Here is a 13,751-nt window from a genome sequence, read left to right as displayed (position 1 = left end):
ACTCTCCCAGGAAATCAAAGCAATGACAGTAACTGATGGATCTTTATTCCTAATTCCCTGCTCTTCCCCCTAGTGCTGCTGGTGTGACTGATCTGCCCCTCTAACTGTTATCATATCTCAGTTTCTTTGGTCCTACTGCCTTCTGGTTTGCAAATAAATAAATAAAAAGATAGTGAAAAGTATGATGAAAGGAAGACATAAGCTCTTCAACAATTAGTAATCCATGGTGCCAATAATGAGTCAAGAAATCCACAGGCTGAAGCATCCCAAAAGGATTACAAATATTCTTTCCTGAGGCTACACTTCACCATTGCTCCAACAGTTTGCCTGCTAATAAAACAAAACTAATAAAAGAATAATAAAGAAGCTAATAAAAGATTAATTTGTAACTTGCGTTCATCTTGGTTTTATGACCTAAAGCTAGCTAAAGTATGCTCAGCTAACAGATTTGGGTTAAGGTTTTTATTTTAGTAGACTGTCCATCTCCAAGATAAAAAAGTAGTATAATGAACGCTTCCATTTGGATATCAAAAATCCTAACAATTAAAATAATGTAATTGTAGAACAGTAAGTTCCAACTATACTAATGTTTTCATGACTCATTCTCCCTGGAGATTGCCCTTCCTGCTCACAAAGAAGCTGAAGAGTTTTTCACCGTTTACCAGAAGCAAACAGTTTTGTTTATTTTGGAAAGTAAATGCAATGTTCCAGACATCAATAAACTAATTCCTGAAGTGAATTGTCATATCTGTTTATGGCAGATAATCATCATTTTCACAGGCACTGTGCCACAGATGTTTTCTACAGAATAATAAATACTGAAATAACATTCCTTTACTCCTCTGCATATATATAGCACAGAACCAATCCCTGCATGCAGCTTTAGAGCAATGAGAAGTCACCCGCTATCAGAATGTAATTACGATTTTGAGACATCACCATTCAGTATTTTAATTCCCATCTACTTTTCCAATGCATCCTAAGTAAACAAACACTGATAAAAGAAAAATATGGACAGAGATCTGTTTAATTTACATTATAATCATTCACAAATATTAAAATGCAAATGACTGAATCTACATAAAATCCAAACTTCAGCATTGCGAAGGGACCAGCTTATGATATGCTTTGCACATTTGTGTAAAGCACCATCTATGGTACTAACTTTTCTGATAGAATATTATAGTGCTTCATCATCTTCAGTAAGCCAATACATGTGTCTGCTTTTAAGCAAGAGACTATGATAATCATTCCATCATAAAATCTTTTCTTTGTCAAGAATCATATGAGCAAGTTCATGTTCAGCCCTAAATGGAATTTTTTTCCATTTCTGTAGAAGGCTTTTGAAAGCAGAGAGGTATGAGCAAGTCTTACCTTCATGCAGCTTTCAAAGCGAGGAAAAAAGGTGTCAAAGACACACATATCTACAGCCAAGCAAGCACTGCTTCCTTCTCAGCCTCACCACTGTAAGGATTTCCAAAGCATGTTTTAATTAGAAGCACCATTCTTTAGTTGACTTCTATAGGTCAGGGACGAGAAGAGGAAGCAGACAAGCATACCAGAGGATGGAAGAGTGAACTTGCTCAAAAGGAAAAGAGGTTTGATGTGCATAAAAGAAGCAAAACAACACTCACAAAGACTTGAAGTTTTCACTAATCTGGCTTTATGGAAACATTTATCATGCAGATGTTAAAAATACCCAGCGAATAATTCATTTAGAAATTTAAAGCTATCCCCATGGCCATTCATTAATAAGGCAAGAAGAAACCTGATAAAACCAAAGATCTATGATAGCCATTCTCCCAGCTGTGGAGAATAATTACACACCTGACTCCATGATTTGATAAAAGTGTTGACCTCAAACTTTCAGGCATTACTACAGGTGCTGTTTCACATCACAGCTAAATTGCTACTGCAGTTGCCACTGAAAGGGGCAGGTTTGGACTTTTTTCTCCACCATCTCTCCATGCAGGCTCTGAGGCCCATTTGACCTCATGGAGAGCCACTCCAGGGAGTTAAACCAGAAGAGAAACAGAGACATAGACACACATACAGAATTTTCTACTGATTTAGCTCCCCAAACTGCCTTTCCAAAGGGCTGGATGACGGTTATAACAGGCACCGGGAGCACTGCTTGAGGGGAAAGAGAGCAGGACAGTCCCTCACAGAGGCATGCAGTCATCAGGTTGGCTCAGTTTTAAATAAGAAGCCTCAGACTAAACCAGAGAAAGGTTAGGTTTTGGTCAGATCCATTTCAGCCATCCTCCATCCAGGAGGAAGAAGAGAGCAGCGCTTTACCACCAGGGGCTACTGGACGCAGAGTCCAGTTCCCCCTACACCAGTGCTCATCCGATTCCTCAGTGAGCACGTCAGAGAGCTAAATCCTTTTTAGTAGGATGCCATTTTTTCTGTTTCTGATGCCCAAACTAACACAGAACCAGAAACACAACAGAGCCCGCACAAAGGGTGGCAGCAGAAGGAAGGGAATTGGACTGCCATTTACAGCTGCAGGGAATCAGCAAATGAGTTCAGCTGAAACATGAATCCACACCATCCAATTTTTAGCAGCTCACTGTGCAGCTCCAAACCAGAAGCTGGAACAAGGGGGAGTCTACCTCCTTATTCTAGCACAGACCTAACCTGAAAGTTACCATCTGAGCACAATTTAAGACAGTAGCTACTTCACAAGATAAAGGTTTCTGTTCCCTGCCACATTCCTGATAGGCACTGAGAAATACAAGGTTTATATGCCAATCCAGCAACTGATCCACATGTTGGAATTAAGAGCTAGTATAAAAAGCCATGTGTTTGTTTTTAGTAGTGCTTTTACAGCCACTATCATTAAACAGTCAAGAAAAAAAGGGTATGAAACAGAAGAACTAACAAGCTTGTGACAATTTACGGATATAAAGTATTCTTGGAAGTTACCACAAAAATTATGCATAAGCCTACTTCTTCTTGGAAGCATTTTATATTACTGAATTCCAATTTGACTAATGCTTTAATTAAGACTTGAACAATAATATTCACTTAGAATAGTCTAAAAAAACAGCTATCCTATCCAGGCATAGAAGACTTCTTCCCATACAGTGTGATTTGGCACTCTGTGGAGGTTGAGCAACCTGTAATTAAGCGAAACAAGACTTGTATGGGAATACCAAGAACATTAAGACTATCTTACAGCATGGGAATTATTTGCCAGAGAACATTATCCTTTTACTGTTTTTTTAATCATTAAGATGTAAAATTTAATTAAAAGTGACACCTTGTGTTACATCCACTTGTTAGCTGTATACCTCACTTTTGGACCATTCATTAGGATGCAACTAAATTTAGTCATTAGTATACAACTTCCTTTTATTTTTACTTTTTTTTTTTTCCCCTAATCACTGCTCTGCTTAATTTCCTCCACCACTCCAGTCCTCAGCTGAAGCTTTAAAGACAGCAAGGACAGCAAGTCATATAGTAGCATTTTGAAGCAGGCAGTAGCTCTAAAAAGAAAGGAAAACAGTACTGATCTGGATCCAGTGCAGGAAGAAGGAATGCTCTCCTATGAATATTTCACAGAAATAGTGACACAGCTTCAGCTTTGAAAAACATTCTCCAAGTTCTTTTGTTTTCCTATGAATCTCCTTCCAATAATATCTATTCAAGATTTCAAAAACACGTTCTCTCTCCAACATGAAAGACTTGTGGCTAAGAGTTGCTTCACTGGTATTCTTGGGAACTTTGCCACTGCTTGCCTGGTTATCCCATTATTTTTCCCCAGCTAACCTATATCCCACTTGCATAAGATAAAACATACCCCTCACTGCATATTTTACACTTCCCATTCCACCTCCTTTTCAAGTGTATGACTCCTAAAAAAAACAGCTCGAAATTTCTGCCTCTCATTCTTCCTCTGAAAAAGGTGAGTTTAAGCTGTAGAAGAAGCTGGGAGCAAACACTCAGGGTCCAACTTTCCAGATGCAGAAGCATGCCTGTTCCCAGCAGAGACAGAGCTTGGATTCTGTTCAAACTCCAGAAGCTTAACACATGTGAGTATCTACCTGCCTGTTCGTGACAGCACTGAGAGACAGACAATTTGCAGTTATCACTTACTACAGCCCTTGAAGTATGGGGAGAGGGGGGAAGAGAGAGATCCAGCCCTGCTGCCAGTAGAATAACAAATCACATCACGAAACTCCTATCAATGGTAAGGCTATTTTAACAAAATCAAAAAATACAGATTTTTGTCAAGTCCTCAATTATGCAAAAGGAAGTCAAACATGTACCCTTCTCTGTGTCATTACAGACCTTTCTATGTAATTCCAGTACCTTCACCTACAAGAAGGGGGGGGGGGGTGTCACAAAAAAATGCAGCAGTTCTTGCTTCCCTTACCTCCTACCAGGCAGTGATTCTGAAGGAATAAACTTTGAGGAAGAGGAAAAAAGAAGTTATAGAAATGCACTTTTTTTTCTAGTTTCTGGAATCTCTGTGAAGCATCAGTCACTTGTAACCAACGTCTGATCTCCAAAGTCTAATCATTGTAGCATTAAAGCTTTTGATCACTTGCTTTTATAGAGAAAAGCAGAGAGAAGCTTTAAAACTTACTTGTAGATGAAGTCCAAGTTAGCACTATACGCAAGGCTAAAGTCAGGGAAAATCTGCCTCTCAGATAATACTCTAACCTTGAGAAGATAGGAGGGGAAAAAGGAAAAAAGTATATTGAAAAACAAGAGACAAATCTTAACAAAAGAAAGGTTCCTAGGAACAGGTACACATGACATTGCTTCAAGTACAGTACACTTCTGGAGTAAGAAGCATAGTCATCAGTGGTCTCATCTGAAGCACATCAATTCCCAAGATCTTATTTTCTGGACTGTTAAGCTTAAAAATACAGAAGATACAAATTCTCTGCTCTGTGGCTTACAGAAGTGGAGAATTAAGAGTGCTTCACTAACAAACATATCAAGTGAAAAGTGACCTAGTCTGATTTTAGACGTAGACTTGTAACACAGAACTAAGAAAAACATTTTCATTTTCGTCAGCATTTCTATTTTATACTAAATGGATCTAAGCTAATCAAAATGTATGACTGGCTGTACCAACCAAAATGCATCTATACTCCAGCATCCCATGCCAAGTTTCTGTAACTCATCAGTCTTCTAAGAAAAATGCAAGAATCCTCCTCCTGCTGCCTGAAATAATCTTTCGTGTGGTTCCATAGTTACGTATGTCCACCACCCCTCAGTCAGGGAAATTCTTTTATTTTCTTGCACGATGAGCCTAGGAACCAGAATAAAGCCACAGCAGTGGTAGGTCACTATGCAAGAGTACAAGAACAAGTCTAGAGAGATGCTCCCGATTCTAAGTCCTTCCTGTTTCTAAAAGTTGCATGTTAGATCTTCTGTGACAGACACTGTCTTTGTATTTAATAGCCTCCCACTCAGTCAAGACTTTCTAATAACATTTTGCCTTTCAAATACTTTTCAAATCTATATACCCTTTTGGCATCCAAAGCAGACCATAATAATCTCCAGTTTTCATTTATCTCTCTTTATTTTGAACCTGTTTTCAGCTCATTTTCTTTGAGGCTCCCCTATACCGATATTATTAACAGCTAGCAAATACTTCTTATTCAGCCACTCCAGAGCACTTATTAACACTATACTTCCCTGATTTGCCCTTTCCCTTCCCATCATCAGAAAAAAAGACTCCAGTGTAGTCAAAACATAACAAAAGTGATGAAAAGTACTTTCCCCCACTCCAATGTTTCCATTTCAGAAATGGAAGAGGACTGATAAAAGTATTCAAGACAAGTATTTGACAGAGTTAGAGCAGTCTCAGTATTTTTCCCTTTTGTTCCCTGCTCCTTTCCTGGTAATTCCTAAAATTCTATTTGCTTTTTTTGGACCATTAATAATTGCTAGATATTTTCACTGTTATAACACCAAGATTTTTCTCTTGACATACTAATTAATTCAGAGCCTTTCAAAATAGGCAGATACTACTACTGCAGGAGCTCAACACGGAGAGGCAGCATGAAAAATTCTGAACATAAATTATTACTAAGTGCAATAGTTTTTACCGAAGGAGGAAAATGATCCAAACTTTGCTTACACAAAGATCAGCTTCAACTCAATTACTACCACTCTGGAATGAGATTTTGGTATTAAAATAGACACCTCTACAAAATTATTTATAAGGAGCAGGCAAAAGGAGAAAAACAAATCTAGTATTAAGAAATATTAGCAAACGAATAGAGAGTAGAAGTATAAGAACCAGTATGCTATTGCACAAGTCTCTGATATCCTATATACTGAACAACAGTTCTACTACCTTATCACAGTACATTGTAGATGCTAAACATTTAAATGGGTTCAAGAAGTGACCAGAGAACTTATTGAGGAATAAGTCACTGATGGCAATTAAGTATAAAAAGTTACCATCTCTATCTAGCACAGGAAGTGCCTGAGCTGCAAATCAACAGCAACTGTAAGAGTATCCTGATGTCCTGGTTTCGGCTGGGACAGTTAACTCTCTTCTTAGTAGCTGGTATAGTGCTGTGTTTTGGATTTAGTGTGAGAATGATGTTGATAACACTCTGATGTTTTAGTTGTTGCTAAGTAGCGCTTATCTTAAGCCAAGGACTTTTCAGTTTCCCATGCTCTGCCAGCAAGCAGGTGTGCAAGAAGCTGGGAGGGAGCACAGCCAGGGCAGCTGACCCGAACTAGCCAAAGAGCTATTCCATACCATAGAACATCATGCTCAGTATATAAACTGGGGGGATTTGGCCGGGAGGGGTGGATCGCTGCTCGGGCATCGGTCAGCGGGTGGTAAGCACCTGCACTGTGCATCACTGGTTTTTTTCCTTGAGTTTTATTTCTTTTTTTTCTTTCTTTCTGTTTTCCCTTTTTGTTATATTCCTTTTCATTACAATTATTATTATATTTCATTAGCATTATTGTTAGTATTATAGTTTAGTTATTAAACTGTTCTTATCTCAACCCATGAGTTTTACCTTTTTTCCTTCCCCCCCACCCCCCACCCCACTGGGAGGGAGGAGGGGGAAGCAGCTGCGTGGTGCTTAGTTGCTGGCTGGGGTTAAACCACGACACCTGACCAAGTAGAGTTGCACCTTTCTGAATAGTACTGGGCCACAGCTATATAAAAACCATATTTAATTGCCATGCACAAGAATTGAAAAAGTACCGAAATACTGAAGTTACTTATTCTCCTTCAAAAAGGGTTTTAATTATACCATAATTGCCTCCTGACAAGTCCACATCACTCACAAAGATGAAAAAAAAGTTGGTTTCATTTTACTTCACACACTTCAATGAATGCCAGTCTCCTCAAAATACCATCCATCTTTTCAAAGTCCAACTTTCAAAGATACTCAGGATCACGACTTCGACTGCAGTTAACATACGACTGACATTCTCAACATCTTGGGGTAGGGAGAAATCCTTTCTGCTTGCAGTTATATGCATTTTTAATATAACAAACAATTAGTCATGAGGAAAGCAATCTTTTTCATTCTTGTAAAGATATCAATAGAAGTGCTTAAAAGACTGAAGATAAGAGCAGGACTTTTTTTTTTTTTAGTGACTTAGTATTACCACCAAAAGCATACATAAAATAAATACAATAATCATTTATTTCTAATAGGGTTTTTTGTTTGTTTTTAATATCTCCCACTTTCAAAGTGCATTCTAATTTAAACAGATTCATGTCATTCTACTTGGAGGCAGGGGACACCCTCAACCCATCATTCTGCTATTTTTAAAGTCCAAACATTTTTTTACCTGTCCAAAATATTTATCTGTTTGAGGATAAAAATTCTGACATCACTTCCAAAGAGAAATAAATAATATAAATCTTCACATGATGACCTCTTTCAGATTTGGTAAAGAAGTTGAAGACTGACCATGGCTAACATCTACCTGAAGCTTCTATAATAAGAGCCATTAAATCTTATAAAATGAAATAAAACCAAGATCAGTTAACAGTTTTAAATACTGATCAGACATCACACGGGTATTTATTAACAAACTGTTGATCCAGCCACTCAATTAACCATGTATTGACAGCATCCAAAATGCACTGCATTAATTTCTCATAAATAGGACAATATTTATTAAGATTGCCCAATTGACTAAAGCCTGCTCCAGTTCGTGACAAATGACAACTTGCTGCTTTTATTCATAAACCTCTAAACATCACTACAGCAGCCAGTCTGTCATCCAGGCCATGCTGTTCTTCACCTACACCACTTAAAACATAATAGTTACTTCTCCCTCTTAATTATTTACCTTAGAATTACCTTCCTTGTGATGTTTGGCACAGGATCGAAGCTGAGTTATCCAGTATTGTTTCTCCTTCGCATCAGCAGCTAGAACAACAAAATGCAGGGAATCACACATAAATAGATACTCTTGTTTTGCATAAGAGAATGTAACGGGGTGGGGGAGAGGGGGAGATTATTTACTGGTTAGGATGCACTATAAATTCTAATTTATACTACTTAAATTAAGTATGTGTAAGTTCTTCAGTACAACACATCTAAGCCCCAACTTAAGATGCCGTAGCCAGTTGGAAGAGATAAGGTTATAAGTCTTCTTCATAGTTAACTCCTCCAAGTGTTCTTAAAAGCAGAATTACCTCAAGATGACCTTTTTCTTGTTTTAATTTTTAATCCACTTTTGTTTTACGTGTCTCTCTTTGTGAAGGACAAGGGCCACACCATAGCATTTAATCAGTAAAACCTCTACACTCAGGCTGCCAATCAGCTACCAGACAAGCTACCAGTTGCCCAGATACTTAAGTACTTCTGTTTTAATGTAGTTCAACTAAATCTCTCTTTAAACCTGTGTGTCATTCACATGCAACTTAAAGACACAAGAATGAAAACCACAATTTCCCCATACATCTCTAAAAAACAGCTTTAAAAATTATTGAAAAGATTGTCTGCAGTCTATATCAGGTGGCTCCTGTGTAATATTAGTAAGTCTATTTAGGAGATAGGTTTGTTTTTGTTTTAAACAAACCACTACTACAGTAATCCTAATTAAGAATACCAATACAGAGTGGATAATTTCAGTCAATATTTTCTCTTACTTCCTCTGCTATTATTAAGTATGTCAATAGTTACTGACTCAGCATAAAAACTATTTACTGATTTGAATCAAATTCATAGATCTCATTAAGTTAAAAGCAGCATACTGTAAGTATTTGATAATCTCAAGCGATTGGAAAGGCATGATAATGAAACCACAAGTGTTCATGATTTCTAGCCCTGCAAATTTCAAAACGTTTTAACAGAAACTCTCCCTGGTTGTTCTTGTGTTTCAGTTCTATGTGTAAAACAGCAACACACTGTACCACAGGGGAGTCCTGCATACTCTGTCCTGCTAGACAACTGATAAACTGTGGTCAGAATAAAACCAACATAATTTTAAACTTTTGTTACACTGTATTATATGTCACTTTTTTTAAATCAGTTTATTTTTTTTATAAACTAGTTTGATATGAAAGTATCCTGATCAATCAACCATACTTAAAATACCTTAGAATCAGAATACTGCTTTTTTTTTTTTTTAAACCAAACAAAAAAAACCCCCACAACATTCTGAAGTAACTCTTACATACCTTATATTGTCTTTCTTACATTTGGGAGCAAGGGAAGGCAAAATTTTATGTTAAAGGTGCATTCAATTATTCCAAGACCGACAAGAACAGAGTATCTTAACAGCCTTCCACTGGCATTTTTCCCGTCTCAGGCCTATCAGGAGATTCATTACTGCACATTATCTGCAGGATGGTGGCAGGGGAGAACAATATTAGAAATTAAATGCTATGCTGTGGACAGCAACGAAAGTAGCTTTTTCTTCATTCGGAAGCAAACAAGATACACTCTACAATCAAAGTGCCACAATAACAGCTTACAGAAGGCATCTTGAGGTATCTTCCAGCCCTGAAAGTCCATATATTGTAAATTCACATGTATTTAACTCCAGATTACTCTTCCACTGTGTTTTATAATATAGTATGTAACAATATAGCTGTATAACCACTACTTTCTGACAGTACAGGGAAGAGAAATGAGATATGAGAGAAGAGATGCAGAAGCGGGAATGGGAAAGAAGAATGACTCGGTGCTTTAAGCAGTACTGTACCTCTCAACTTATACATCTCTCCATTGGCAGAGTAGACCACCAACATGTGTGGCACTTCATCACTGGGTGATATTATAGCTCCAGCTAAAGACAAGGTTCCTCGTGGCTTCTGGTTTTTACTTTGTTCATTCACGAAATACTGCAGAATCCCCGTCTCAAAGTCCAGCACAAAGTACCTGTTCAAAGAAATTGCCATCGTATAGTATTTCTGCTAAAGAGTTTTTCACACATGTACTCAAAGAGCAGCACAGATTGATCTTAAATCAAGATCATAAATAAATAAATGAGGTTGAAGTCATTTTTGTAATAACTCAATTTTATAAGGTACTGTTATTTTGATCATTAGGTTTGGTTTTTCAAGGGCATGTGTGAGCTATTCTTCTACTCATGCTTCTTTCAGATTAATGGTGAGGCTCTCATATAAGACATGAAAGCAAGGAAAGGAGTTTTTAATTGAAGAGGTTCCACTGAAGAAGTAAGAGACTGCTTCTTTTGGGGGGGGTTGGCCCCTCCCCTTTTTTTCCATTTATAACCTTGAAAGACATGCTAATTCCCCACAACTAGTCTTTTGAAAAAGTGACACTGTTTTTGCAGAGGGATGAGCACAATTAAAGATATCATCATATTTTCACCTTTGTGATAATATTTCACATACAGATGTTGAGTGTAATTTTGAAAACTGGCCAAGGGAATTGAACGTTCAGCTCCCAAAAAGTACTAGGTAGGAAGTATGGACACCCACGTAATAAGAAAACAATTAGGAGGAGAGAGAAGTAAAGTCTAAATTCTATTTGGTCATTCTCCTAACAAATTCTAACAAGGAAAAAACATTTTTACTGCTGATCATTTATTTAGGATCAGGAAATACTCAGCCAGTGAAAATCCAGTAACCACAAAGATTTAAAAAAATAGTTTTGATGAACACAAGCCATTCCACAACAAACCAACTGCTAGAACTGCAAGATCATACAAACAAAAATAAACTCATTGCATTGTCCAAGTGCACTAAATGAGTGAAGATGTTTCGAACTTGGTGTGTCAGTCTCAAGAGCTGGAAACATAATTTTTCTTTCCCCCCCGCCAAATAAACCTATCTTTCACAACAGCACAGATCTTAAATTCCATTTCCCTGTGGAAATCATCTATGCTATTACACAGAACAACTATTTAACACTTTAACTCTTTGCCAAGAGGGGACAGACAGCAACCTCCTGGCTCACATGAAGGACAGTTTGCTATGACTCGCAACAGACTAGAGTGAAGATCACACAAATGCAGGTTACCCCCTTAGCTTCTACTAAAAAAAACCAGCCCTAACAATCTGGCTAATACCACTAAAATGGGCATTTGGAATGCATACTATTTGCTACTGTTCCTCTAGATAGGATTACATAGGTCATATGAATTTGTGTACAATATTTCAGAAACTGTGATTATTTAGACTTCTATAGCTTTGTACACCCCAAACTTGCTCAAGTCACTACTTTGTTTTGAAAGTAGCATTTTGTCTTAGCCCTTCTCCAATATCCCTATATGCAGAACACCTCCAACCTTTCCCATCACAGAATATTTCCAGGATTGTCTTCACAGCCTGTTGAAGTTATTGGTGTTCTTGTGCTTATCTCTTTACTCAAGCTAAATAAGCCTGGACATGATGCAAGCAATCATTGCCTAAGATTTACAGAGCTTCAGACATTTTGCTTGGGCAACCTTCCTTTGCCACATTTATGCAGAATTCTCTACTGCCACCGCTTCCACACCAGAACAAAGATCAAATTCTCTTTAAATTATTACAGATTAACAACCTCTGTCCCAAATAATTTGAAGCTAGTGCATCACTACACCCCTCCCTTCTGCCCTGACTCCATCTCCCACATCTCCCATAAGCGCCTCTGCATCCCTTCCCTCACAAAACAAATGGGAAGCCTCCCTTTCGTAATCATGAAGCACATCTCTTCACCTTCCCTCTACAATTTATCTTCACCACAAAAAAAAGAACTAGACAAACGGCAAGCTGAATGCCAACCACCACAATGTTTTCAGTAGTAGTGTTAAAAATAAGGAGGTCCTAAATGGAAGTTGCCAAAATTTCAGAAGATTACCTTATTGACTTGTATTACACCAGTCCATAACCTTCCTGTTTTGTTTGACTTTTAAATGATTTTACAATACTGATCTCCCACTTACAAAGCATTTTTTCTCTTCAGGTTGCTTCATAAGGAAAGATGATGCACTTAACTGCAGGAGAAAACAGCAGATTTGGAAAATATACAATTAAAAAAAGTCAGACCTGCACTTTCATAGTATGTTTTAATTTCGCTCATTCTCAGTTTTCTTTGTCCATTTGAGGAATATCTGTTACATATTCAGGAGGAAAAGCAGAGCACTAGACAGAAGTGATGCTGTGCCCCTGAGGAAATGATACAGCAGCTTGACCCTAGAGCTAGTGCTTCTCTCCATCCAGCTGACAAGTTTTCAGCAATCTCTTTGGGTTTAGCAAACAAGTCTAGGCTTTATATGCAGCGATGTCCATTCTGAGCCTGTGCTATCCTCATTATAATTTCATTGTCCTTTTATTGTTCAGGTACAAATCATTTATTTCAGCCTTTGTTATCAGGCCATCTTTTATCAATGACTACCTTGGAAGTCATCATTGTGGTTACTGCAGTACAGCTCTACAATTAACAAAAGGAGGAACAACAGTTAAAAAAAAAGGGAAAGAAAAAAAGAGGCAAGAAAAATCATCTTTCCTTCTCCTATCAAGACCAAAGGATTTGGGGAAAAAAGTTCCTCTGAGTCTATTAGAACAGAATCTATTAAGTTACATAAACACTACAAGCACTTCAACTCAGAAACCTTTGCTTGCTAGGCCAGCAAAGCACTCCCAGAATGACTGTAAGCTCCACAAAAGATGGGCTTTGCATTGCCATAACGCTACCCCAGGGAAGGAAACCAGCCATTCGAGTACAGAATACACCTTTACCAGCATAATGACATCTGAGAGCAGCAACTTCTGCAAATCCACATATGCAGAGACAGCATCCTTCCACATGCTTGTTATCACAGCTACAGCAGTAGTGTTAACTTGACCTTCTAGCCAACCATAACCTATTTTACGTACAGTCTCAGAAAAACAGAACATTATCATTGGCCTTGTACCTTCAGTTTTCAGTACTTGTGATGATGTCTTAGTTGCCTGTAAAAGCATGCAACATGTTTCCAGTACAACTCAAGTAGTGATCTTAAGAAAGAAAAAAGTAACCAGTTCTCACAAGTCTTTGTATCACCCTCTTCAAGTATCTTGCCTTCTTTATTGTCCCAGATGAATCAGTTTCTATGTCTGCCAACTTTGAAAGTCATAAGAGAAGAGAGAACTATCTACAGAAACACAAGTCCCAACTGCCCAACAAAAACTGGTCATGTCAACAAAATAGTTTTCCTGTGACTTTGGAGAGCTCAGGAACTTTGCACAGGCATCCCAACCATGACACTGTTCATATCACATGGAACGAAGTATTTGCTTTTCAAGAGTTACGGTTTGATGCGCAGCTCCTCTCTTCACCTTTCACCCAGTGGTATCACAGAAAAAG

At 37.9% G+C, this 13,751-nt stretch overlaps 1 protein-coding gene across 2 annotated transcripts in view; it reads right to left on the bottom strand.

Annotated features, from left to right (window-relative positions):
• OSBPL10 (oxysterol binding protein like 10) overlaps window positions 1-13,751 on the bottom strand; it is a 123,665-nt gene that overhangs the window by 77,734 nt on the left and 32,180 nt on the right. For both annotated transcript variants that reach the window (XM_050892072.1, XM_050892071.1), the window contains exons 2-3: window positions 10,162-10,337; window positions 8,299-8,378 (exon numbers count right to left, since the gene is read on the bottom strand). In XM_050892072.1, coding sequence (XP_050748029.1) covers window positions 8,299-8,378; window positions 10,162-10,337 — 256 coding nt within the window. The remainder of the gene's footprint in view (window positions 1-8,298; window positions 8,379-10,161; window positions 10,338-13,751) is intronic.

The sequence above is a fragment of the Gymnogyps californianus genome, chromosome 2 (genome assembly GCF_018139145.2).
Source record: "Gymnogyps californianus isolate 813 chromosome 2, ASM1813914v2, whole genome shotgun sequence".
Lineage (NCBI taxonomy): Eukaryota > Metazoa > Chordata > Aves > Accipitriformes > Cathartidae > Gymnogyps > Gymnogyps californianus.
Note: the sequence above shows the minus strand (reverse complement) of the source record. Positions and strands in the feature narration are given on the sequence as shown.